Source organism: Ammospiza nelsoni, chromosome 17, assembly GCF_027579445.1.
Source record: "Ammospiza nelsoni isolate bAmmNel1 chromosome 17, bAmmNel1.pri, whole genome shotgun sequence".
Lineage (NCBI taxonomy): Eukaryota > Metazoa > Chordata > Aves > Passeriformes > Passerellidae > Ammospiza > Ammospiza nelsoni.
In genome coordinates, this window is record NC_080649.1 from 13,645,006 (window position 1) to 13,670,569 (window position 25,564).

Consider the following 25,564-nt stretch of genomic DNA (forward strand, 5'->3'; position numbering starts at 1 on the left):
AATTTTATAGATAAGAATTAATAAACAACTTCAAGACCGAAAACTGAAAAGCTCTGACTCGTTCTTCAGACGCGCGGGCTGAAACAGAGACCTTCGCACATCTCGGGGCAGCAATTAACACAATTAACAACCAAGCTCCGAGAGGAGCTCTCCCCATCTCCTGCCCTGCCTGGGGCAGCAGAGGGAGCCGCCTCTCCCCGGGGATCTGGTGTCTATCCGGTAGCCATGCCAAGCCGTGCCAGGCCCGAGCCATGCCGGGCGGGCGGGTGACAATGGCTGATGTCAGGAGCAGCCCGAAGGGTGCCCGTGGTTGATCAGCTCCCACCCGCCGTGTTTGCCCAGCAGGGCCCGGGTGGCCGCTGCTCCCGCCCCGCTCCGCCGCTGGGAGCGTTTGGGGAGCTCAGCGGAGCCGGTGCCAGCCCTGCCCCCGCTGGGAGCCCCGGGGAGCGGGTGGGTGACAGCCCTGCCCAGGCCGGGACAGTCCCCTCGCCGGGGCTGCACCCTGCCAGGAGCTGGGGACCGCTGTCAGCCCTGCAGGCACCTCAGAACACGGTGCTCAGAGCAGGGAGGGCTCCGAGGGAGAGACCAGGAGCTGCGGTCACCCCAAAAACAGGAGAGCAGGGCAGCTCTGGGGCAGGGCTGTGGCTGTCCCCAAGCCCAGTGGCCGGTGTCCCACTCCCTGAGTGTCCCCAACACCTGTGACAGGGTCAGGTGCTGTGTCAGACCCCTGCCATCCCTTCAGCAGTCAGGGGCAGGCTGTCCTGTGTCCTCTGGCCATCCTGTGTCCTGGTCACCGTGCATCCCCAGCCATCTGTGCCCTCTGGCCCTGTTCTGTGCTGCCCCAGATGTCCCTGCTGGCACGTCCTGCTGCCAGGGCAGAAATGGCACCCCTGGGCACAGCCTGTCTGTGACCTGAGCTGAGTGCCATTGTCCCTGTCCCCACAGGGGAGCCATGGGCCACAGCACAGGGTGAAAACGCTGTCACCCAGCTCTGTCCCTGCCATGGGGCTGGCCCAGACACTCTCCACATGTCCACCTTTGCACCCACAGGTTCCAAAACCCCTCTCAGGGCTGGTCAGGGAGCCCAACATCCATCTCAAAGAGGCACAAGGCTGGAGATGAGTGCTCTGAACCTGCACGGGGGTGCTGCAGCACCTGGGGTACCCCAGGAAAGGCTTTGCCCACTGCAGAGGCAGCCCCTGTTTGCAGAGGCATGGCTCGATACGCAGTGTGTTCTTCAGAAGATCCCTACTCCAGGAGTCAAAATAGCATGAAATTTAATTTTACGCCTATTTGACAAAGCTTGATTTCACCTCCAATCAGCAGGGAGATAAGAGCCCTCGGCACAAGTGTGCGGGCAGTTTGGCAGCTGGGGCTGCCGATTTAATAGGTGAATTTACAGGGACAACACTTGAAAATCCCCTGGCGAGTGAACCATTAAGGTGAGCCCTGCCTTCCGTCCCCGCGTCCCTCCCCGCGCCGCTCTCCCGTTGCTGGGTGCTAAAGCAAACCCCAGCTCTGTTTACCGAGTCTACTATTACAATACGGCTACCAAATATTTGCCAGCCGTCAGCTCGCTGCTCCGCTATAAATACTTCAGGCCCAGGTGGAGGGCCGGGCAGGGGGAGCGGCGCGGGAGCCTATGCATGGCCGGGCGGCAGCGCCAAGGTGAGTGCGGAGCCGCTCCGGGGATGCCCTCCCGTCCCGGGGCTCCTCCGGCCGAGGGGGGCGGCAGGGCGGGCTGGGGTGGCCCCGCTGCTCCCTCCCCGCAGCCCGGAGGTGAGGCTGAGCCCCCACAGCCTCCCACAGCCCAGCCCGGGGCAGCACCGGGGGTACCGGGGTAGGGCAGCACAAAGAGGGACACGCAGAGATGGCAAGGGTGACCTTAGGCTGGCTGCAGGTCCTGGCACCGTGCTTGGTTCCCCAGGATTTGGTGCTGCTCTGATACTCTCTCAGCGTGGCCTGGGGTGTCCTGCAGCGAGGCAGGGCTGGGGACCCTTCAGTACAGGTAGCACAAGCTGCAAAGGGGCCACATCCAGCTCAGGGAAATGCAGCTGTGGTCAGAGCCCAGCAGGGCAGGGCAGGGAGGCACGCTGCACCAGGCTCAGGTTGGCCCTTTCCACAAAACCCTGGGCAGGAAAGAGAGGGCAGGGCACTGTCCCACAGAGCTCACAGGCACCACGACAGTGCACAGGGCCAGGGAGGGAAAAGGGCAGAAGGGTGGGACAGATGGACCATGTGCAGAAGCATGGCCTGTTTGCCACTCACTCAGGGCTTGTGAGCACAGAGGGGTGAGGGATGGTGCTGGGGTAACCCCACCACGAATGGCAGCAGCCACCATCCCCCTGGGTGAGCTGAGGGAGATGACAGGGACCCTCTGCCAGCTGAGCAGGGCGGGCAGCAAGGGGCCTGAGACAGGACTGTCACCAGGAAAGCCAAGGGGCCATTGTGTGGGCAGGGCATGGGGCTCGGGGGCCCTGAGCTGTGGGGTGGGTGCTGAGCTCCCATTCACCTCCATGCACAGCCCTGGGGTGAAGGGGAACATCCCTCTGCCCCACATCCCCACTGCCCTGCATCCCATGACCTGGTGTGGACATCCATGTCCCACAGGTCAGGGCAAACATCCCTGCTGCCCCACGTCCCATGACTTAGGGACATTCCCATTGTCCCACACCCCATGGTTTGGTGGGGACATCCCTGTTGCTTGATGTCCCAGGGTTCAGCTAAAATATCCCCACTGTCCCATGTCCCCTTTTAGGCGAATGCCATCTCTGCTCCTCCATGTCCCACCACTCAGGGTTATGCTTCCATTGCCTCATATCCCATGTTTTGGTGGGGACACCCCTGCTGCCTGCTGTCCCTGGGCTGAGTGGGGCTGCCTCAGGGGGAATACCTCCATTGCCCCCTTTTCCCCAGCTTGGTATGTACATCCCACACCCCATTATTTGTGCAGGGATCCTACATCCCTGCTGCCCTGTGGCTCCACCTTGGCCATGGGTGGCACAGAACAGTCCCCTGGGCGGTGTGTCAGGGCTGGTGGCAGGCTGTGTCACCCTGACCCTGCTGTCCCTGTGGCCTCACCTTAGCCATGGGTGGCACAGCAGGGTCCCCTGGGTGGTGTGTCAGGGCTGGTGGCAGGCTGTGTCACCCTGACCCCGCTGTCCCTATGGCTTCACCTTGGCCATGGGTGGCACAGCACGGTTCCCTGGGCTCTCAGGGCTGGTGGCAGGCTGTGTCACCCTGACCCCGCTGTCCCCGTCACAGGGTGACTCCCAGGGGTGCCTCTGAGCGCTGCCATGGCCGCGGGTGTCATCCAGCCCCTGGCCGAGCTGCGGCTGCCCTCGCCCTTCCCGCACGGCCTCCTGCTGCCCACGCACCCTGAGCCCGACTTCCCCGACCTCTCCGAGGAGGAGGAGGAAGAAGAGGAGGAAGAAGAAGAGGAGGAAGAGGAGGAGGACGTGGAAGCAGTGGAGGAGAGCGTGCGGCCGGAGCTGGCCGGAGTCTCCAGCACTGCCGAGACCACGCTGCGTCTCCTCAAGTTCTCGGAGCTCATCAGCTGCGACATCCAGCGCTATTTCGGGCGGCGGGGCCGGGAGGAGGCGGCCGGGAGCCACCCGGTGCCCGCGGACTGCGGCTCGGCCCCGAGCGCTCCGGCCGTGCCCGAGGCCCCGCGGGGCGGCCCGGGCGCCGCGCACAGGCTGGGCCCGCTGGCCGAGCTCTTCGAGTACGGCGTGCACCGCTGCCTGCCCGGCGGCCGGAGCCAGCGCCTGGAGAGGAAGTACGGCCACATCACCCCCATGCACCGCAGGAAGCTGCCGCCCTCCTTCTGGAAAGAGCCGGGCCCCGCCGGCCTGCTCCACAGCGGCACCCCCGACTTCAGCGACCTGCTGGCCACCTGGACCGTGGAGCCGGGGCCGGAGCCGGCGAGCGCGGGGCGGGAGCTGCTGGGCCGCCCGGGGCTGGAGGCAGAGCCCTTCGCGGGGCTGTGACCCCAGCGTGGCCCCGGTGCCGCCACGTGCCACCCGGTTAATGATAAACCCGGTGGCCCCAGTGCCAGCACCGGGGCGCTCGGAGCGGCCGGGCCGGAGCCGGTGATGGGACGAGTGAATAAATGACTCCCGCCAGGCAGCAGCGTGTGCGGCGTCCTTTGCCACCCTGCTGCCAGGACAAAGGGCCACCACGGCTTGGCATGGCCTGGGGGCTGCTGGCAGCAGCGGTAGGAGCAGGGCAGGGAGGAGCAGGGCAGCGGTGCCGGCAGGAGCCAGCAGCCCGTGTTTACTCTGGGCCCAAGGCGGTGGATCCCAGCCCTTATCTCGGCCGCGCCGGGGCAAAGGGCGAGCGGGGCCTCATAAAGCACCCGGCTGTCAGCACACAGGGGGACCCAGCACTGCCCTGGGGGACCCACTGTGCCCTACAGCACCCCTGCCCCAGAGCAGGGCTGGCTCTTCTTCCCCACAGCCTGGTTGTTACCAGGGCCCAGCTGAGGCATCCTGTGCATTGTGTTGGTGTTGAAAGGGAAAAGAAGCCGGGAAGGGGCAGCCAGCCCCTGCCTTGAGCCCAGGATGGAGCCACCCTCCATCCCCCAGGCTGTGCCCTCCCAGCAGCAGGAGTGGGGACAGAGCTCCGTTCAGCCCCAAGGGAAGAAGGGAAGCAAGAGACAGGCAGCAGCACAATAAAAGTACAAACAGACTTTATTTCAGCACAGGTCCTGCAGTCAAAAGCCTCTCCAGGCACCAGGTGAGGAAGGGGCAGTCCCAGGGCAGGGGGGCAGGGCAATGCTAAGGAGAGGAGAAAGGATGGGGGAAGATAGGAAAAGTGAGGTGCCAGGGCTGGCTTTGCTCCCATCCCCAGCCAAATCCAGGACTGGTGGTGGGGTTTGGGGTGCCTGGAAGGGCCCAGGGGGCTGGAAGGGGCCACAGGAGTGACTCTGGATCCCGGTGTGGGAGCATCAGTGGTGGGAGGACTGCAGGAGTGGCAGAGGGGCACAGGCCGCAGGACCAACATCTCCCCAGTGCAGGCAGCTCTCCCCTCCTGATCCCTGCCCCAAATCCCAGGGGTGTCTCCCCACACATGGGTTGGGGTCAGAGTGGCTGAGGGAGCCAAGAAAGAGCCAGAGGCAGCAGCTGCAGAACCAGGGGAGCCCTTTTATTGCACAGCCAAGCAGGGCATGCCCCCCTCCTCAGTACCAAGGAGCAGGGAGGCAACCCCAGAGCTCAGCCCAACCCAGCAAGCAGGACTGCAGGACAGCAGGGAATGGGACCTGGGGGCAGGAAAGAGCCCCATGGTGTCCACTCTGCTCCTCTCACAGGCCCTGCAGCCAAAGCTAGGGCAGGGCTAAGTCCCAGACAGCCCACACTGGGTGGATGAGGCAACAGAGACCACGTGTGGTGTCAGAGAACCGTGCCCAGCTCAGTAGGGCAGCCCTGCTCCCCATGGAACACTCCAGCCTTCACCCAACCATCAAGGAGAGCCTATTCCAGGAGCTAACAGAGCCAAGGGTGAATTTTGATCCCTCAGGGAAGCAGAGGAAGGGGTGACAAGAGGAGGCAGTAGACATGGGAAGGCAGCAGCAGGCAGGAGGGCCGGGGCAGCACGGCCATGGCAGTGCTCCAGGCACTGTGACACCTGCAGGGACTGGCCCAGTCCTCTCCCCACCTCCTGCAAAAGGGGGTCCCCAGCTCCCAGGGGCCAGGGCACATCTCTGCTGGGCCATACTGCCTCACGTCTGTGCCAGAGAGAGCTCCTCCAGGCCTTCCTTCCCCAGCCGGTACCTGGCGAGGTCCTTGCGGGTCACCATTCCCACCACCTGCCACAACAGGGACAGGGTCAGCCTGATTTGGACACACAGAGCCTGGGGACAGCGTGTCCCTGTCCCCTGGAGGAGCCCAGGCTGCCGGCACACAGCGAGCAGGGACTCACCTCGTTGCGATTGTCCACAACCACCAAGTGCCGCAGGCCCAGCGCTCGGAAGAGCTTGAACACGCGGGGCAGGGACGCCTCCTGCAAGGCACAACGGGCTGGGGGGGCTGCAGCACCCCCAGGCAGCCCCCACTGCCCACCCTGAGCCCTGGGGGGCTGTCAGGGGCCCCTGGGCGTTACCTGGGGCACGGTGTAGGGCGAGGGGTTCATGAACTCGCTGAGGTCAATCATGCACTCGCGCTCGTCCTGGGACACGTGGATGGACTGGATGGGGGGGAAGCGGGGGTAGGCGTCCCGGAAATCCTTCAGCTTCAGCCGCCGCTGCACCAGGCTCAGGTTGGCTCTTTCCACAAAAACCTGGGCAGGAAAGAGAGGGCTGGGCACTGTCCCACAGAGCTCACAGGCACCAAGACAATGCCCAGGGCCAGGGAGGGAAAAGGGCAGAAGGGTGGGACAGATGGACCATGTGCAGAAGCACGGCCTGTTTGCCACTCACTCAGGGTTTGTGAGCACAGAGGGGTGAGGGATGGTGCTGGGGTAACCCCATCACCCCCCTGAGTGAGCTGAGGGAGATGACAGGGACCCTCTGCCAGCTGAGCAGGGCAGGCAGCAATGGGCCTGAGACAGGACTGGGACAGCAGACACAACCCAGAGTCTCCAGGCAGCATCACCCACCTTGTGCTTCAGCAGGACGATGAGCTGAGAACGCAGGATCAGCCCCCGCAGCCCCGCAACCTGCAACAGGCACCGTGTGTGAGGTGAGGATCTCATTGCAGCCAGCCCCCAGCTCCATCCCCTCCCCAGGGACACCCAGCCTGCCTGTGTGGTGTCGGGGTTGCTCTCCACCACGGGGAAGCCGTTGTGGTTGGAGGAGGTGTCACTGAGGATGTCCACGACCGTGCCCACGCGCTCGATCCTCCGCAGGCAGGTGACAGGAGTGCTCATCACCTCCCTGCAGGGAAAGCTCTGGGTGAAACACAGCCCCAAGGCAGCACACACTGAATCCTGCAATCACACACTGGTTTGCTGGCAAGGGACCCACAAGCTCATTTCATTCCAAACCCTTTCCATGGGCAGGGACACCTTCTACTGTCCCAGGTGGATCCAAGCACTGTCCAGCCTGGCCTTGGACAATTCCAGGGATGGGGCAGCCACAGCTTCTCTGGGTAACGTGTGCCAGGGCCTCAGCACCCTCACACCCTAAATATCCCCCCCAACACACGACTCCTCAGTGCTGTGCCTCCTCAGTCCCCAAAAGCTGCCAGGGAGAGAGGAAGGAACACACTGCAGAACACATCCCTGCTGGGGAAGAAGCTGGGCTGTGCTACCAGGGGACAGCAGGTTCCTGCAACCAGAAGGTCACCACCTCCACTCCCAGCTCAGGCCAAGGTTGGGGTGCAAAGGCTGCTGCCACAGCTATGCTCAGCCCACCTACCTGGCTGTGAGGGAGTGGGATGTCACTGGGGCCTCCCAGTGCAAGAAGGGGACACTCTGCAGCTGGATGTGCATGTCATACAGTCCCTGCAACAAGAGCCAAGCCATCAGGAGAGGCCTGGTGAGGTGGCAAAGGCCACAGCCAGGCAGCAGCTCATCCCTCAGAGCGAGCATGTGCCTGTCCTGGTCCCCCTATGGCCCCCCCAGCCCTGGGGAGCACAGCAGCCCTCACCTCCACAAAGTAATCTCCCACAATCTTTGCTGTCATCAGCACCAGCATGATGGGGAAGCCATAGGTGACGTTGCCTGTTGCCTCCATCATGATGACAGTGAGACTCAGGGTCATCCGCACGATCCCACCTGCCAGGGGCACCCAGGGGGTTTAGAGGGGCAGGGAAACACAGAGTGAGGGCACCACAGAGCACCTGAGGGCCCTGAAGCCCTCAGTGACCCACACAGAGTGAGGGCTGTAGCTATGATATTTTCTGAAAAATCCTTTCTTTAGGATTTTTTCTCCTGAGAAGCTGAGAGGCTTCAGGAACAAAATGCAAACAATGATTATCTGCTGCTGTGGAATGCAACAAGTTGGATTTGTGATTAGTCTCATGTGGTTGTTTCTAATTAATGGCCAATCACAGTCAGCTAGCTTGGATTCTTTGTCTGAGACACAAACTTTTGTTATTATTCTTTCGTTTTCTATTCTTAGCTAGCTTTCTGATGAAATCTTTTATTTTTTTAGTATAGTTTTAATATAATATATATCATAAAATAATAAAACAAGCCTTCTGAAACATGGAGTCAAATCCTCATCTCTTCCCTCATCCAAAGACCCTTGTGAACATGGTCACAGAGGGCATCACAGAGCACCTGAGGGCCCTGAATCTCTCAGTGATCCAGGACTGGCCCACCCAGGGGTGAGCCCAGCCCTTCCTGTGCTGGGCAGGGTGATGAGGAAGCTGACAGCCAGGCTCCAGCTGGGAAGGAGCTATCAGGGAAGCAGGGAGTGCTTTTTCCCATGACATCTTTACCCCTGTGCCATGGGAACTCACCCAGCTGTGCAGCAGCTCCCATCAGGGCGTACTTCCCAGGATCAGCCCAGATCTGAGCACAGGAGAGAAAAGGAGCCAGGTCACCTGCTGGCTCCAGGGCATTCAGAGACAGTCAGCAGAGTCCTGGCCCCCAAACCCCGTCCAAAGTGGGGAGAGCTGCCTGAACAACCCAGCTGCTGGCAGGGCTCCACTGGGATATGGGGAGGGCCAGACCCAGCTCATGAAGACACCAAGCAAGGAGCCAGGCCAGTTCAGAGCTGTCAGCCAGCTCCAGGCACACTGCCTGAGCCTGCCCCCAGCCCAGCAGCGAGGGAGGAGGGCAGGGTGCCAGGGCTGCCCAGGCAGCACTCACCGAGCCCTTGGTCAGGTAGGACAGGGAGATGCCAAAGAGCCTCCCCCAGGCTGCCCCGATCAGCAGCGAGGGGATGAAGACCCCTGCAGACACTGTCAGGCCATAGGTCCAGCAGGCCAGGAAGAAATACATCAGAGTGAACATGCCCAGTGTCATGGGGTTGTAGGAACCTGGGGAGGGGACAGAACAGAGTCAGTGCTGGTCCCACAGCCTAGGGGACTCTGTGACAGGCAGCAGCAGCCCCACAATTCACTCCCAGCAGAGAGAGCCTCTCTTCTTGGGCTGCACCTCCTGCCCTGGCAGCACAGGCACAGCCCTTCAAACTGGCTCTCCAGGTTATTTCTACCCCCTCCAGCACCCCCCACCCAGCCAGGGCCATCCCAAGCCCTCACATCCCATTCCTCCATCTCATGAGTCGTCCCCTCCCAGCCCTGTGGTTCCCAGACTCCGATGGTGAACTTCAAAGCCCCAAGGGAGGGACTGCCAGGGCTGAAGGACAAGGTTGGGAGGACAGAATCCCACCGCCAGCTTTGGGATCAACTGAGCAGGGCATGTCCTGCAAAGTCCCTCCCATCCTGCAGCTTCCACAGCTGCTCCAGCCAGTGCCAGACTGTCCCACAGCACAGGCCGTGCCACCCCAGTGAGACCCTGCTGACCCCACAACCCAGCTAAGTGCTATTTTGGGATTGCTGAGCAGCTCAATCTGGTTTAAACAAGTACTTTGCAACCCCTCCTTCAGACAGCAGCCTTGAGCCAGGGAGGAGCCAGCACTGCAGGAGCAGCCCCAAGCCACAGGATGGACATCTTGGTCATCTCCTGGCTGCAGGGGGCCAAGCTGCACCCCCTGGGCTGAGCATCTCTCTGCTGGGCACATAACTCAGACTCCACAGCAGGCAGAGGAGATGCTGGGGTTACACCAGGTCCAGGGAAAGTGGAGCTAGAACCTGGGAACCAAACTGCATTTTCCAAGCAAATCCAAAGCCCAAGATCCACCTCCACAACCTGCCCAGAAGGTAAAGTCATTATGGGGCAAGTGGCCCTGCTGATTAAGAAAACATCCCAGCAACATTTCCAGGACACACCTCAGACAGACAGCAAGGGTCAGACACACTCCCACACAACTCAGAAGCAGCACAGCCTGCAAATGTGCACGACCAAAACCAGGTCCTTGGCCCCACAGCCCTTTGGCCGAGCTCAGAGGTGCCAGCAGGCACAGCACCCATCCCTCCTCCTTGCACCACTGCAGCACAGTGTTATGTGAAGCCCTCAGGGCCTGATCATGCTCTGCCTTGTCCCAGCAGGGGCCAAGGCACACATGGACCCTCTCTGCTGATGTTCAAGGCCTCCCTGCTGGGTGCACTGACCTGGAGGGTCATGGAACAGGTTGACCACACTCTTCTCAGGTGTGTTGAAGAAGGCAGTGGCCATGGAGTTGTACTCTCCATCAGCACAAAAAAGCTGAAAAGGCAAGATAAGAAAGGGTTGGAAGTGGCAGGGAAGGCTGGGGGATGTGTTCCAGTGAGGGCAGGGAGGACACCCACAGCATCCTTGTGTCTCCAGCTCTGCCTGTCTTGGAGGGCATCAACTGTGAGGTGCAGTGCCCCAAACCCAGCAGGGTCTTGTCTCCCTGCTGAGCCCCCCAAGCTCAGGGTGCCCCCCACCCTGGATGCATTCTGCAGCAGGTCCTACCTGCAGGGGATATGCCACAGAGCTCCCCTGGATGGGCTGGCAATCTCTGGAGCAGTAAATCATGACAAAGCCCACAGTCGCTGTCACTGCTGCCACCAGCATGGCCTCAACCACCTGCAGGCAGGGCCTGTGGATGTACCTGTGGACAGAGGAGTGACAGTGGCACCCAGGGCTGTGGGCAGCACCAGCACAGCCTGGCTGGCCATGTCACATCAGGCACATGACAGTGTGGCTGCCTCTGCTCCCTGCCCAGACCCTGCCAGGCTGTGCTGCTGCTTGAAAAGCTGCTGACAGGTAATGGCTGGGTGACACTGGTCTCAGCTGGCTTTAGCAGCTCTCTCTCTTCTCTTAGTCCTCTCAGAGCACATGACAGTCAGGTCTGCAATGCCTGCACCTCTCTGGGCCCTCCAGTCACTGGAGGGAAATATTTGGCAGGGTCAGAGCAGTGCTGGGATGCTGGGGGTCACAGCCACAGGCAGTGAGAGGCATGTGGCACCTTTCAGGAACTGCTGCTGCTCACATTAAATGAGAGATTCCAGCCTTGCTGCATGTGGGAATGCCACTCTGAGGGACTGCAGAACCCACATCAATCCCCTTCATGACCTGTGGGCTCTTACCTGATCCGGAACATTGTCAGCCAGTAATTGAGGGCATTGAACAGGGCCCCAAGGATCCCACCTGCAAATGGGAGAGAGGAAAAGCTCAGCACACAGGGCCCAGGCTGCCCACCACACAGGGAACCTCTGAAGATCACCCACAACCCATCCAGAGTGACCAGCAGCACATGTGAGTGCTGTCCCTGCAGGACCTGGCACCAAGAAGAGCCTGGCACCAGCAGCAGGTGCCAATGTCACAGTGCTGGCACCAGGCAGGCAAAGGACAGGCCAAATCCATGGGGATAAGGGCAGCTCACATGGCAGCAAGGGGCTGCCCAGGCCTGCAATGCACTCATCCTGCTCAACATGGGTTAAAGGGGCTTGACTTTGCTCCTGGGGCTGGGCCAGGATCCAGCTATCATTCCTGCATAAGCCCCACAAGCAGCCTCTGCTCCAGAATTAAATGGATTCCCCATTTTCCCCAGGAAACTGGACACCAAAGCCTTTTAGACCCAGACAGAGAACAGAGGAAATTATTCAGACTAATCAAATGGAAAGAGCAGCATTCTCTTACCAACCACTCCCATAAAGATGAAGATAGGAATTTCCTGGATTGTGTATCCCATTTTCTGCAAGCAAGAAAGAAGTGGGTTTCACATCTCCTGGCCCATCTGCAGTCCCACAGTCAGTCACTGACTGCTGGGACAGCACAACTCTGCCCCAGAGCTGAACAGAAATTCCTGAACAGCCCAGAGCTGAACAAAAATTCCTTCTGCTGGGGCTGGTGAAGCTGAGATGTGTCCAGACCCCACAGCCTGCTCAGGCAGAGCCTGCCTCAGCCCCTGGGTGAGGTTACAGACAAATTGATGTCCCCAAAGCTGCCAAGGGCTGTGTCCAACCCCTCCCCATGGGGAATGCCTGTGCCTACCTCGCTGTCAAATCTGCCAAAGTTGATGAGCCCAGGGCTGGAGAGATCCCAGGCATTGCCGTGGTAAACACTCAGGACAGAGTTCAGAGTGAAGGTGGAGATCATGGAGGCAAAGAACTGCAAGGAGATGCAGCCCAGAGTCACTGCCAGTGCCCCCAGCCCCATTTCCTCACCACATGGCCCAAACCACCCCCAAGGCCCTTGGGCAGGGCTGGGTGCCCATGGTGTGCTGGGGACAGGAGGTCACATTCCCAGTGGTGGCACTCTGGGCAGCTTAGGCTGACCAGGGTCTGGCTTCTCCTTTTGCCTCTCTGTTGCCCTGGGGAAAGGAGCTCAGCCAGGTCCAAATTCAGCCCCTGAGGAGCAGGGCACAGGAGGGGAGGTGTTCCCTGCAGCAGGGGTATCAGGGCACCCAGAACAGGCAATGCCTCACACCAGAACCAGCAGCTCCCCACTGCTTTCCAGCACTTACAATTCTCCACGTCAGGAACTGGTTCCAGAAGGAAGCTCCTTCCTCCAAGCTGAACAGGACACCCCCTGCAAACACCAGATACAACATCTACACAAGGAAATGTGCCACAGCCCCAGTCAAGCAGCCAGGCCATGTGCCCCACACTGCCCAGACCCTGTCACAGGCAGGCTCACCAAGCCATCAGTGATGCACTGATCACAGTAAATCCCACTGCCATTCTCCACCCCAGGGAGGCAACATTTGGGATCTGAGAGAGATGAGCCCCTTGGGCAGGGCCAACACCTGCATGGCCTGGCAGGAAAACTTGGAAGGCCCCTGCAGTGCCCTGTGCAGATCCCAACAGCTGCCTCCAAGCAGGTGGGAGCAACCTCCTGAGGAATTCCATGTCCAGGCACTGCTCAGTGCCAGCGAGCACCAACTCGAAATGAAATAAACCAGACTCAAGACAATGTGAAGTTCAAAATACTAGACTAGAAATTTCAACATCAAAAACACAAGCAATCTCACCCTAGAAATATCTAAAATAGAAGATACCAGAACAAAAAAATCAAACCACAAAAAATACAGCTTCAAAGAAAAGTCAACACCTTACAAAATTACAGCAGCTTTTAAAAGATATCAATTAAGTTCAATCTGTTTTAAGAATTACAAATTATAAACTTACTCTACTTTTGAACATACCTAAGAGAAGACCATAATATCAAATCTCCAAGAACTTTAACATTTTAAACTCAGAAAACCCTTGAAAAAATCACTGAAACTCTTAAAATAAAAAACCAAACACATTGTTGTACTCCAAAAAAACCCTTTTTCCTCACAGTGTTAAAAAAAAAAAAACTTTATAATCTCATATTTCAGTGAGACTCTTCTGTAAAAAAATCCTTTGTTAATATACAATAAAAATAATATAAAAATTTAAAAAATACTAAAGAATCCTTTATTAATAATAAAATAAGACACAGACCCACGGGGGCACCGAAGGCGGCCGAGACGCCGGCGGCAGCTCCGGCTGACACAAAATCCCTCTTCTCTGTGTCCCTGCGGAAATACTCGAAGATCTGAAACAGGAGAGAGGACATTTTTAGGGCTGGCCATGGCCTTGAGCTTAGGCAAGACCCAGGGGATGACAGGGATGATGCCAAGCCACCAGTGGGAGCAGCACAGAGGGGCACCAGCAGCACAACCCCTGGGAGCTCCACACCAACCTTGAAGTCTCGCTTTAAGGACGTGGATCTTCCCTGGGAGATGCCAGCAGCAATCACGGATCCAGAGTGAATCATGGGTCCTTCCTAGGGGCCAGAGAGCACAGTCAGAGTGGGGAAGGAAGAAGAACAGCATGGCTGGATGCTGCTCACCAGCTTGCAGTCCTGAAGCTGGATTGGGAGCATTTCCCTCAGGGAAATACAGACCCTGATGTTTTTCCCCTTCTCATCCTGGAGGTGTTCAAGACCAGGTTGGACAGAACTCTGAGCAACCTGGTCTGGTGAAAGGTGTTTCTGCTCATGGCAGGGGTTTGGAATGAGATGATCTTTAGGATCTCCCCCAACCCAAACCATCCCATGGTTTTATGAAATCCTTATCCTGGCATGCGCCTCCTTTGCCCACCTCCTGAGGAAACAAGTGTTTCCCTTACCTGCCCTCAATCCCAGCAGGCCAGAAAGGTCCCAATGGGGCACCCAACTCCCCCCCACCTACTGTTTGCAGGGACAGCCACTGATGGACAGGGGCTGCTGCTCTCTGCCCTCAGCCAAGCCACACACAGGCTGGCACGGTGGCACCACGTGCCCCAGGGGCTCCTTGGCCAGCAGACACCAGGGAATAACATTGGGAAGTCACCACAGGGCCCCCAGCACAGGACCGGTGACAGGCTGTGACACAAGTGCCAGCAGCAGGGACCAACACATCAGCAGCACTTTGTGCACATCACCTTCCCAACAGCCAGGCCGCCGACCACCGAGAGGATCACCCCGCAGACTTTGATCACCAGGGTCTGCACAGGAGAGAAGGACACAGCATGTCACAGGGGTGCCACACGACACAGAAGGACACAGCATGTCACAGGGGTGCCACACGACACAGAAGGACACAGCATGTCACAGGGGTGCCACACGACACAGAAGGACACAGCATGTCACAGGGGTGCCACACGACACAGAAGGACACAGCATGTCACAGGGGTGCCACACGACACAGAAGGACACAGCACGTCACAGGGGTGCCACACAACACAGAAGGACACAGCACGTCACAGGGGTGCCACACAAGAGACAAGGACATGGCATGTCACAGGGGTGGCACAAGGACCGGGGCCATGGCAGCCACAGGGGACACAGACCCAGTGGGCCCCAGGCATGGCAGGAGCCAATGACCCCAGGGAACTCAGGGAACTCGTGATTCTCATCCCCACCACTGTGGCAAACAGAGTTGGTCAATTTTCTTCTTGGCCAGAGCAAAAGTCTACCCAAAGCTGCTCCTCCCAGTACCAGGGCAGGAGATTTAACCTCTGGGCACTGGGGGGAACAGCTATGGAGCTGGGAGCTCCTGCTGTGCCACAGGGTGGGCAGGGACCACTCCAGGACCACACAATGTCCCCAGGCCATCCCACCACCTCCTGCTTCCTACCTTGAGCCGGACAACATGAGGAATCTTCACACCATTGAGGTAACATTTGATCTGGGGAATGCCACTGCCAGCTGCCACGGGCTGCAGGGAGCAGGGAGAGCTGTCACACACAGGGTGGGGACACAGCAGCCACCTTACCCCTGTCACACAGCACACCCTCAGGGTGGCTCTGCGACAAGGCCAAAGTTAATCAACAGGCTCTGGAGATGGGCATGAGGGAGATACCCACTTCCTAAGGGCAAATGTGCCAGGGAAAAGGAGCTGGCAAGGAAAAGGAGCTGGATGGGTTCTTGAGGACACTGAGGTGTTCCCCCACCCTGTCACAGTTACAGAAAGGTCACACTTGGTGGCCAGAGAGAACAAAGGCAAAGCCACAAGGAAGGCACTGTGGATTAGAGTGATCCATAGGGAGTCCCAGACTCTGGCTTGTCCTCCAGAGGCACCCAGCCAGACTGGTCAGTGCTGGTACTCAGGTACGCCCAACACAGAGAGGCTGAGATAGAGCCAAGGCTTGGGAGAGCTGCACCCCTGCCCAAGGCTGGAGCACAGCCTCTGCCCCAGGCTGCCAGCACACCCCAGCAGCCTGCCAGCCCCACAGAAACCCCACAGCACAGCTGGAGCCAGCACTGAGGAGCTGGGGCTAGCAGGAGCCAAACTGGCAGAAACACATTCACTGGGCACAAAATTTTGCATGTTTTGTGGAAACATGACCCTGCTTTGCCCATGTAAAGAAGCCAGAGCAGTTCCAGACTCTTACCTCTATGAAGGCAACGATCAGAGAGCCCACCATCACCACGCTGGCATTCAGGGTGGCCCAGAGTAACAGGGAGAAAGAGAGGCCTCCTTTGGCTGTGAACTTGTCAATGTCTGGGGCAGCAGCTCAAGGAAAAGCCAGCATTGCTTGGGTACCATCCCTCCCACCACAGCACCTCACAGAATCACAGGGTGACATGGGCTGGATGCCACCTTAAAAACCATCTAGCTCCCACCATGGGCAGGGATGCCATTCACAAGCCCCCTGTCACTTGGAGCACCCAGGGCAGTTGAAATGAGCCTCCTCTGTCACAGCAGTGCCCAGGCACAGCTCAGCCCTGCAGGGCAGCAGAGTCTGTGCCACCAAACTGGAGCGAGGGAGCGCTGCCCTGTTCCCCCAGGACCCCTCTCTCACAGCTCCCAGAGATGCCAGAGGTGCCAGCAGGCAGTGCTGTGTGAGGATACTGTCCTTCACCACGCGGTACTTGAGGCCAGCCAGGTTCTCCACCACGATGTCGATGAAGCAGGCGACGAGGCCGGTGAGGATGCCGATCATGGCGCAGATCACCCAGCGCTTGATCTCCACCGTGCGGAAAGCCTGGGGGGCAGGAGCCCTCACAGCCTGCTGCCAGCCAGCCTGGCACCCAGGGCACCCTGCCATCCAGGGCACCCTAGCACACCTGCCACCATCCCCAGCACGCTCCCAAGCCTGGGAAGCTCTGAGGAGAGCCAGGGAGCACCAATGCTGGCTGACCCAGCAAAGCCTGAACACAATTTTCTGATTTTCAGCAGTGCTCTCTTGTTCCTCTGTGGGATCTCTGAGGTGCTTTTCCAGCTTGCCTGCCTCCATTAGGCTCATCTTCTTGGGGTTCTTGCTGTGGCACTGATTCCCAAATTCCCCAGGGCACATGTTTCACATGATTCCAGAAGTCCCTCTGTTCAGGGACCTGTCCCATGCCACCAGGTAATGCCACCACGTGCACCCAGATTAGCTCCCACTCCAACCACCTCATGCTGGGTCCTTGATTCTGGAGTTTCACAGCTTGCCACCAGCTGGTCAGTGCCCATAAACCCACTCCAGCTCCACCTAGGCTTTAAGCACAACCTCCTCTGCCCAGAGAAGCCCCCAGCAGCCAAGCAGGGGGAACAACTTCCCTTGTCCAGTCCAGCTGAGATGATCTGTGGGCAGCCAAGCAAGACTCACCGCATGGTTTATCCTCCTCTCCTCCTCCAGGAACAGCTGGTTTTCACTGTTGTCATAGTCCAAGCTCTAGTTTGGGGAAGGGAGATGCTTTTATTGTCTATGATCAGGTGAAGAGACCCCCATGCTGGGGAGTGCTGCCCTCAGCCCCTCACCCTGCTCCTGTTATAATTTTCTTTCCTCCATTCCACCCCTTCTGCACTGAAACCACCCTCATGGGGCAGCTGTGAGCCCTGGCCCCTCACATCTCACCTGCTGCACCCCAGAGGGCAGACACAAGATGGGACAGGTGGGCACCTACCTCGTACTTGAGTGACAGCAGCTTCTCATTGTGGGGGATCTCATTGGGGCGCTGCCGAGGGACCTCTGTCTCCTGTGGGATGGGATGCACAGCTCAGGATGGTCAGGTGAGAGTCCAGCCCTCCCATCCACATGCAACTGTTGGTTTAACTCCTTCTGATGCTCAGGAGATGCACAGAGGACTGCAGGTGCAAGCTGCCTGGCAGGCAGGGATCTGGGATGATTTTCCACCACTTTTGGTGGATGTGTGGGATTTAAGGCAGCTGGACCAAGGGGTGCACCCTCACCACATTAACCTGGCACTGAACACAAGCAACTCCATGCCCTGGTGGAGGGCAACCTTTCATCTCAGCAGGAAATTCCTTAGGCCAAAAGCAAGGAGCTATTTCAAGCAAACACATGTTTTTGGGCAGAACCCAAATTCTGTTTCCCAAACGCCTTTGACCGTTCCCAGCTCCGAATTAGGGCACTTCCTGAGGATCCCAGAGGGGCCCCTGGGCCAGCAGCAGCTGAGGTCACCCAGCCCAGGAAGAAGAGCTGTTAAGGGGTCCCAGTAACAGGGGGCCCCTCTCTGTGCCACTCACCAGCTCATGGATGTCCTCGTTGAGGTCCACATTGCTCAGCTGCCCAATGCGCAGGAAGGAGGAAGGAGTGAGCTGAGGAGAGAAGGGGAAATGAGGTCAACTCCTGAAAACACTTCAGATCTCTCAGGAGGATGGAGCAGGGCTGCAAGATGCTCATGCTCTGCCTCTCTCACTGAGCTCTGCCTGCCCCCCAAAAAGCAGCACCCTGCTCACAGAGGAGGTAGCACCCAACACCCTGGAGGGAACCTGAGGCAGCAGCAGCCTGCCAGGGTTTGGGTGAGCTGCTCCAACCTGTCAGGAGGCAGAGCCAGCTCACCTGGGGAGTGCCAGCAGCAGTGGCTCACTGGGGACTGGGCCACCACCAGCCCCTGGCACTAACAATCCTGTGCTGAGCAGCACGTTCCACACTGCCCTGGGGCTGGGGAGGGACAGGGCCCCTGCACAACGTGCCACCTGCACAGCCACAAGATCACCACTACGTGCCCTCAGCTGCCAGGTCCAGCCAGCAGCAAGGGGACAGCTGAGGACACGTCTGGCTCTGCCATCTGCTCCATGGAGCCACCACCAGCCAGGAGAGCAGCACATCACGTCAGTGTTTGTCACCCCCTGAGCAGCTGGGACCAGAGTGACAGCCAGGCTGGCTGCCAGCCAGGAGACACAGCAGGAAGTGGGCACACTGCTCCTGCACAGCCCTGGGGACTCTGGTGTCTCTCTGAGCCAGCCCTGGTGCGATGCTGGGGAGCAGCATTTGCATCTCCCTCTGGGCAGCAGCTTCTCCTTTCACTGGTGATCACTCAGGGTTTTTACTGTGCAGTTGCATAGGAGGGGAGTTTTTTGACTTTTTGGGCACCTCTGTCTCCTGGATGAGGCAAGCAGGGGCTCGGGCTGCAGTTGAGCAGTGCCACAGGGCAACCCAGCTGGAGCAGGCAGGCTGCTGTCACCCCTCCAGCCCCACAGGGATGCACAAGGATCTGATCCCCAAGAACAGCCCAAACACCATTCCTCAGCATCAAGATCTTCCCCTCCAGAGCCTCACCCCTCCCCAGCTGCCAGGTTAAAGAACTGGAGGATAAAAGAGGGATGGGTAAGGACAATAGCAGGGCTCTGGCCTGTTGGTGTCTCTGCTGGCAGGTCCCAGACCCAGCCCCTCGCTGCTTTAATCCCCCCAATCCTGTCTGGAACGTGAGGCCAGAGCTGCTGCTGGGAGCCCTGCACTCACTGCAGAGCAAGAATATCCCTTTGTGTTTGCAGCCTGACCTATTTTCCCATTTTTCCCTCTGCTCCACATTCCCCTTCACTCCCTGACCTGCAGATGGGTTCTGCCCCCAGCTTCTCAAACCCCCTCTGGTGCCCTTAACCCCACAGTGCTCCATGCTGCCATGGCCACACGCTGCTTTGGCAAAACCAGCCTGGGCTTTGCTTCTAGTCCCTGATAGCTCCACATTCCCAGTGGAAAGGATCCAGGTGGAGCTTTTTCCCAGCAGTCAGAGCAGACCACAGTGGATTTCTAAGAGCTGGGTACACACAAAGCTGTCACCTCCCTGAATTTAGGGCCATGAGCTGGATACAGGAACTGCCTGTTCCAGTGCTTGCCGGTGCCCAGCTGCTCTGAGATCCCAGCCAGGCCCCCACCATCTCAGGGAGAGGGAAGGTCACAAGGGACAAAGCTGACACCTTGCAAAGGAACACACCTCCACCAGGACTGAGGAAGCACAAGGATTTAAGGCTCCTGTAGGTGCCACACATCCAGGGCAAGATCAAGGCAAGGGGATGGAAAATGTCACTCATGCCATGTCCCTTGTGTAAGGCCTCAGGCAGGACCGGCCCTCCAGGGAAAATTCTCCTTCTGTTAGCAAGGGGGTCTGCAGACACACCAAATGTGGCTGAACCAGTGACATCCCACCCTGTTCCCTCCTTCCCTGTGCAGAGAGCAGCCAGGGCACAGCAGATCAACTCCCCATTGACTGAGCAGGACACAAGCACAGATGGAGGGAAAGGAGGAACAGTGGAACCTGAAGCTGAACTCAGACAAGCAGCACATTTTTAATATCCTCCCCCTGAGTCCTGGCACCCCTGTGGCATCTGCAAGCAGAGGCCTGGCTCCTGTCTCACCACCACAGGATCACATGCCAGGAGGGCAGGAAAGAGCCACTTCAGCAGCACCCAGGAATGATAAAAGGAGAGATTCAGGCAGCCTGGAGCCAAGAGAAAAGGTTATTTGTGCACAGCTCAAAGGCTCCCTGAGCAATGCCCTCCTTGGGATGTTTTCAAACTCAGCCAAGGCAGCTGCTGATCCTGGGGATGTGTGATGTTGGTGTGACTGGGCTGTGATCATCTCCACATAAAAACATTGCTCTGCTGCCAAAAGCCAGAGGGCACAGAGGGGTTAACAGCTCTGCTGCCCCAGGAGAGGCTCTGGGACACTCTGAGCCTCACTCTGCCAGTGGCAGGAGAAGCCAGCCCTCAGCTCCTTTGGGTGGTAAAGGTAATTTCATCCTGAGCTCTGCAAAGAGATGTCTGGAGCCTTGGTCTGAATTAAAATAAATTATCATCAGTGTTGGTGGGCAGGAATCTTGGCAGGCAGGGCTGCTCCTCCAAGGGACCTCACCAGGCTGCAGTGAAGCCCCCAAATGCAACAGAGGCAACTACAAAGCCTGGGATGGAGGAGTCCCAGTGGTGAGGAAGCAGCTCAGTTGAAAAAGCCTTGCAGAGACCTGGTGGGTGAGGGAAGAGCTGTCAGTGGCACAGACCTGCAAGGGAGGTGGCCAACCCCCTCCTGGGGGGTGCCAGACCCCTGCCAGGTCTGGGAAGGGATCCCACACCTCCACCTGGCACCTGCAATAGCACACCCGGGACCTGGCACCCAGTTTGGGCTGCCTGGGAGAGAAAAGGCACAGAAAGTGAGCTCAGCAAGAGGGGCTGGAGCACACAGCAAGATACACAAGGAGAAGCTGGTGCTTCTCAAGGAGCTCTTCATGGCATCTCCAGACACCCAACAAGGGGTTACAGACAGGACAGAGCCAGAATTCCCTGAAGCTTTGCACTGACGGGACAAGGAGCAGCGGACAAACTGCAGCAAGGGAACTTCTGCTCAGATATCAGAGCCAAAGTTTCACCCTGTGGCTGGTGACAACTGAACCTGGGAGCAAACAGGGGGCAGAGCAGTTCCCAAAGCTCCTCTGGGTGTGTCCCTCAGGGATCTGCTCTGAGCAGGGGCTGGACTGGAGCCCCCTCAGGGACTCCTGAGCTCCCTTTCCCCTTTGTCAGGCTGGCACCCACTCTGAGACCAGCAAGAGCAAACTGAGGATCAACCTCAACATGCAAAAAATCTAGCAGAAGATCTCAACCACCACCTTCCAACCATGCCCTGGGTGCATGACCTCCATGATCCAACCCTGGCTGTGGGATCCCCATGGTCCAAACTGGGGGATCTCCATGGTCCAGGCCAGGCTGGGGGATCTCCAGGATCTAGGCCAGGCAACCAAGCCATGCCCCCCAAACATTGCTCTGGAGAACCATCAGTAGGGTCAAATGGGCTCCACAGGGATGAGCCAGCCTCCTCCCTGCAGGACAGGACCCAGCATGAGGAGAGGCCCCAGGACACTGTCCCTTGTCACCATCCTGTGCACAGTAAGGAACTGGCAGCACGTGACTCTCCGTTATTGATGAGATAAAGCCCAGCACAGACCACAGAAGCTGTGGGAGGGAAGGAGGAGGATCTCCAGCCCTCAGGGCCCCTCTTGGGCACAGAACACTCTGCCCCTCGTACCAGCCTGGATGGAAGACTCCAGGCTGTGTCACTGGTGTGTCACCAGCACGAGGACCCCGTCACTGGCTCTGGCAGTGAACAGGGGAGATGAGCTGCAGGGCTTTTCACCTTTTTGACCCTCCTCTAACACACAGCAACAGCTGGGACAGGCTTCAAACCCACCCAGCATCATCCCCAAAATGCCTCACAGCAGGACAGAACAGGGCTCCTCACCCCCAGGCTCATAACAGGGGAGAAACCACCAGGACTCTCCCCAAGGTGTCACCACCTGGGTTTTGCTTCCAGGGCTGCCACTGCCAGGGCACAGCTCCTGCTTGACCCTCACCTCCATGAGGATGGGAAGACATTGCCCTGGCCTTTCCCTTGGCACAGGAGCAGCACAAGGATGAGGCACTGCCACAGTCCCCAATGGCCTGAGCAACCTGCAGAAAACTCCTGAAGTTCCCGTTCTGGGGGAGGCTCCTGCCACCACCCCAGGGCAGTCACCCCCAGGCTCACAAGGGCAGCCTCTGTGCCAGTAACCTGGGCTGTGCAATCTGCAGCCCATCTGCCAGGAATCAGGGCTCTCCCAGCACTCACACTTCCCTTTTTCTGCCTCCTCCCACCAAGATTTCTTGATTGCAGCCTGGCCACTAACTTGAGAGCAAAGAAAATGAGACCAGCAACATCTAGAGATGCAGAATAAACACACAGGGGCAAAGAAGGACACCCTGCCCAGCAGCAGCCTGGTTTTCATGCAGGCACTCTTTGAAGCAGGAGCTTCAAACCAACCCCAAAGTCAAGGCACTTCAGCACAAATATCTTTGATGGTAGCAAAGGAGAAATGTTCTTCCACAAAAAATACCTCATGATGGAAATCGGCTGCTCTTACCAACATTTTCCACCCACTTCCCAGCCTGAGAACCAACACACGTGGCTGAGGAGAAGGACAGCCCCCAGCAGGCACAGTGCTCAGAGACACAACTGCCTCTTAGCCCTTGCTCATCCTGATCACAGTCCCCACCATCCTGGAAATGGCCTGGAGGAGGAGGATGAGAGTGGGAATGAGATGGAATGTTGGAAGAACACAAGATCCCAGGACAAGGCAGGGGACAGGGACAGGATTGCTGCTCTGCTGGGACCCTGTTCTATCAGATTCACATCAGGCACTTTTCAGGCAAGGCTCTGGGTAGGAAAACTCATTCTTTGGTGCTAAAAGGTGCTCCAGGCACCAGAAAACCCTGTGAGAGGATCAAGGCTTGGCCAGCCCAGCTGGCCCCAAAGCAGAGCAGACCTCAGGACAGGCCCCTCACAGCCCTCACATCCCCAGGGGTATTCATCCAGCCTCTCCTCACCTCCCACCCAGCAGAACTCATCTCAGTCCCTCTCAGCTGGCAGCTGCAGCCCCGTGTTTCCTCTGGGCACCTAAAGATCACTTTCATTTCCATTTCACATGCACGTGACAAAGGGAACAAGTGATGCTAGGGGACATTTTTACTGTATTACACAACCCAGGTTTAAATCTCCCCAAGCAGCTCCAGCCTCTCCTTATCTCTCCCCCAGAGCTGTCCTGCGTTCCTGCTTCAATCCACACGACTGAAAATCATCTGGGGCACAGGGAGAGGCACTGCCCAACACCAAAACACAGCCCCAGCCGTACAGGGACACCCCAGCTGTCACTGCCAGGGGCAGCAAGGCGCTCCCTCTGCTCCTGGCCAAGGAAAATGCCACCGGTGCCATGTCACAGCTGGGACCCTGCCTGCACTGTGCCAATAAATCACATTGGCAGGGCTGGGTGTCCACTCCAGCTGCCCCTGCTGTGCAGGCCTCAGGCACTTCTTCCAAACCACCAGGAAAAGCCTTTCCCAATGACCCTCAGCCATGAGATCTGCTTAATCCCTGCTCTAACACCCTTCAAACCCCCAGAACTCCCTGTGTGCTGTAAATATACGAGGTTCTGCTGCACTGCCCAGCAGGATAACTTTTATTTTCACCCCAGAGCAGCTGCCATGGCACAGCTGCCATTCCCTGCTCCCAGAGCACTCACAAGGCTCTCCCAGCCTAACAAGCCCTGCATTTCCCTCTAATTAGCTGCTGTTCTGACTTGCCCAGGAGCAGGGCAGCACAGGATCGTGCTGGGCCAGACATCCCTGCTCACAGCTGCCACAATCTGGCACTGCTCCTCCCTAGCCAAGCTCAGGCCTCCCAGAAAACTCTCCACAGGAAATTCCACGTGGAAGCAATGCCTGTCCCACCTGGTGCTGGCACAAAAGTGCTCCATGGTCCCACCCTGCCCTCCCATCTACAGCCCAGCCCTTCCACCCTCAGCTTCCCTCCAGAGCAGGTGCTGGGTGCCTCAGTTTTCTTCACTGAGCTGCAGGAGGGGGAGAGAACACCAAGCAGGCAGCCTGAGGGCACACTGGAGAAAAGTTCTGCTCACTTAATCACCCCAAATTAACTTGCCAGAAGAACTTTGAAGAACTGGCCTCCCACTGTGACATGGCCCACCTTGGACCTGCTTTTTGCCATTGTAGCTCCATCCATCCCACAGGACACCCTGCACCACTGCAGTGTTGGAGGCTCTCGTGTCTGAGCCCTGCCTGGTGATCAGCAGCATGGCAGGCATCAGGCTCTCACAGAAAGGCATTTTTAGCAGAAATTCATCTAGCACAAGGTAATTTTACATGGACAGATACAGACAGAACAAAGGGGAATGGCTTCAAACGAAACAAAAGGAGACTAGATTAGATATCAGTAGGAAATGAGGGTGTTGAGGCCCTGGCACAGAGTGCCCACAGCAGCTGGGGCTGCCCCTGCATCCCTGGCAGTGCCCAAAGCCAGGTTGGGCAGGGCTTGGAGCAGCCTGGCCTAGTGGAAGGTGTTCCTGCCCACGGAGGGGTAGGACAGAATGGGATTTAGATCTCTTCCAACCCAATCCACGCCGAGATTCCCGGAATGAGGAGCAGCCCCGGCGGGCAGGAGCCGGGCCCGGCTCAGTGCACGGTGCTGCTGTCAGGGACCGTCCCAGGGCGGGGGAACGGCAGGGATGGAGCCGCCGGGCACTGACTCAGCCCCAGCTCAGCTTTTCCCCCGTGAGTGCCCCGTGCCCCGGCCATGCTCCCCCGGTTCTGCTTTCCCAGCCCGGAGCGACCCCGACCGCCCCCGCCCAGCCCCGGGGCAACGAGCGCGTTAAACACAACAGGGGAAGGAGGAGGGGGCGCACACACGGCCCCAGCCCACGGCCCCGGCCCGCTCCGTGCTCCCTCCGGCGCGCAGCCCCCGCTCCCGGGGGCGGGACCCACCTGCCGGCCGCTGCCCGCCGCACCCGGGCCGGAACCGTTGAGCAGCGGGGTGGTTTCGCCCGCACGCCCGTCCTCGTCGTCGTCGCGATCGCGGCCGGACCAGGACACCTTCTTGGCGACGTTGGCCATGCGGGGCGGCGGCGGCGGCGGCTACTCCGCCGGGCCTGCCCCGCCGCGCGGTCATGTGACCGCCGCCGCCGCCATCACGTGCCCGGCAGGACGGCCGGTGGCGCCCCGAGGCACCATGGGAGTTGTAGTTCCGGCGGGGGGCCGCTCCCGGAATGGATGGGATGGGATCGGAACGGATGGGATGGGGTGGGATGGGCTGAGCGGGACCCCGGTGGCGGCGGCCTGAGAGCTTGCGAGGCTTTGCCCCATACACATACCCGGCCCCCCGGGAACGGCCAGAGCCGACGCTGCTCCAGGTCTCCAGGCACAGAATTCCCCAGAGTGTGCTTGGCCTTATGGAGCATCCCAGCTCTGCCCAAAGCCCTGCCCCGCCAGGAGCCCCGGGGGCACGGGCAGCCCACGGCACCGGCGGCGGCGCAGGCTCACCCGGTCACGGCTGTCCCTGCTCCGCTTCCCCTGCTCCGATCAGCGGCACGGAACGAGCAG

General features: G+C 58.8%; 2 protein-coding genes across 2 annotated transcripts; one reads left to right on the forward strand and one right to left on the reverse strand.

Annotated features, from left to right (window-relative positions):
• Positions 1 to 3,281: 3,281 nt before the first annotated feature.
• On the forward strand, positions 3,282 to 4,019 carry PERCC1 (proline and glutamate rich with coiled coil 1). Its single transcript, XM_059484805.1, has one exon. It carries the CDS (start codon positions 3,297 to 3,299, stop codon positions 3,987 to 3,989), a length of 693 nt encoding a protein of 230 aa, XP_059340788.1. The 5' UTR covers positions 3,282 to 3,296; the 3' UTR covers positions 3,990 to 4,019.
• Positions 4,020 to 4,673: 654 nt separating this feature from the next.
• CLCN7 (chloride voltage-gated channel 7) lies at positions 4,674 to 25,118 on the reverse strand. Its single transcript, XM_059484199.1, has 25 exons — positions 24,950 to 25,118; positions 17,900 to 17,971; positions 17,317 to 17,388; positions 17,019 to 17,084; positions 16,280 to 16,412; positions 15,819 to 15,928; positions 15,062 to 15,142; positions 14,367 to 14,429; positions 13,645 to 13,728; positions 13,404 to 13,497; positions 12,440 to 12,504; positions 11,968 to 12,084; positions 11,614 to 11,668; positions 11,061 to 11,121; positions 10,444 to 10,582; positions 10,119 to 10,212; positions 8,755 to 8,924; positions 8,403 to 8,454; positions 7,586 to 7,713; positions 7,355 to 7,440; positions 6,739 to 6,871; positions 6,595 to 6,654; positions 6,100 to 6,276; positions 5,920 to 6,000; positions 4,674 to 5,806 (listed from the first exon to the last, which is right to left on the reverse strand). The coding sequence occupies exons 1-25, from the start codon at positions 25,076 to 25,078 to the stop codon at positions 5,720 to 5,722; spliced, it is 2,409 nt and encodes an 802-aa protein (XP_059340182.1). The 5' UTR covers positions 25,079 to 25,118; the 3' UTR covers positions 4,674 to 5,719.
• Positions 25,119 to 25,564: the final 446 nt, after the last annotated feature.

Excerpts from the sequence above, each read along its gene's own strand:
- PERCC1 (XM_059484805.1), top strand. The coding sequence starts at position 3,297 with ATGGCCGCGGGTGTCATCCAGCCCCTGGCCGAGCTGCGGCTGCCCTCG.
- CLCN7 (XM_059484199.1), bottom strand. The coding sequence starts at position 25,078 with ATGGCCAACGTCGCCAAGAAGGTGTCCTGGTCCGGCCGCGATCGCGAC. Across the intron at positions 14,430-15,061 it reads CTCATGTTGTCCGGCTCAAG|ACCCTGGTGATCAAAGTCTG; the intron begins GTAGGAAGCAGG and ends TCTCCTGTGCAG. Across the intron at positions 13,729-14,366 it reads GCGGCCTGGCTGTTGGGAAG|GAAGGACCCATGATTCACTC; the intron begins GTGATGTGCACA and ends TCTGGCCCCTAG.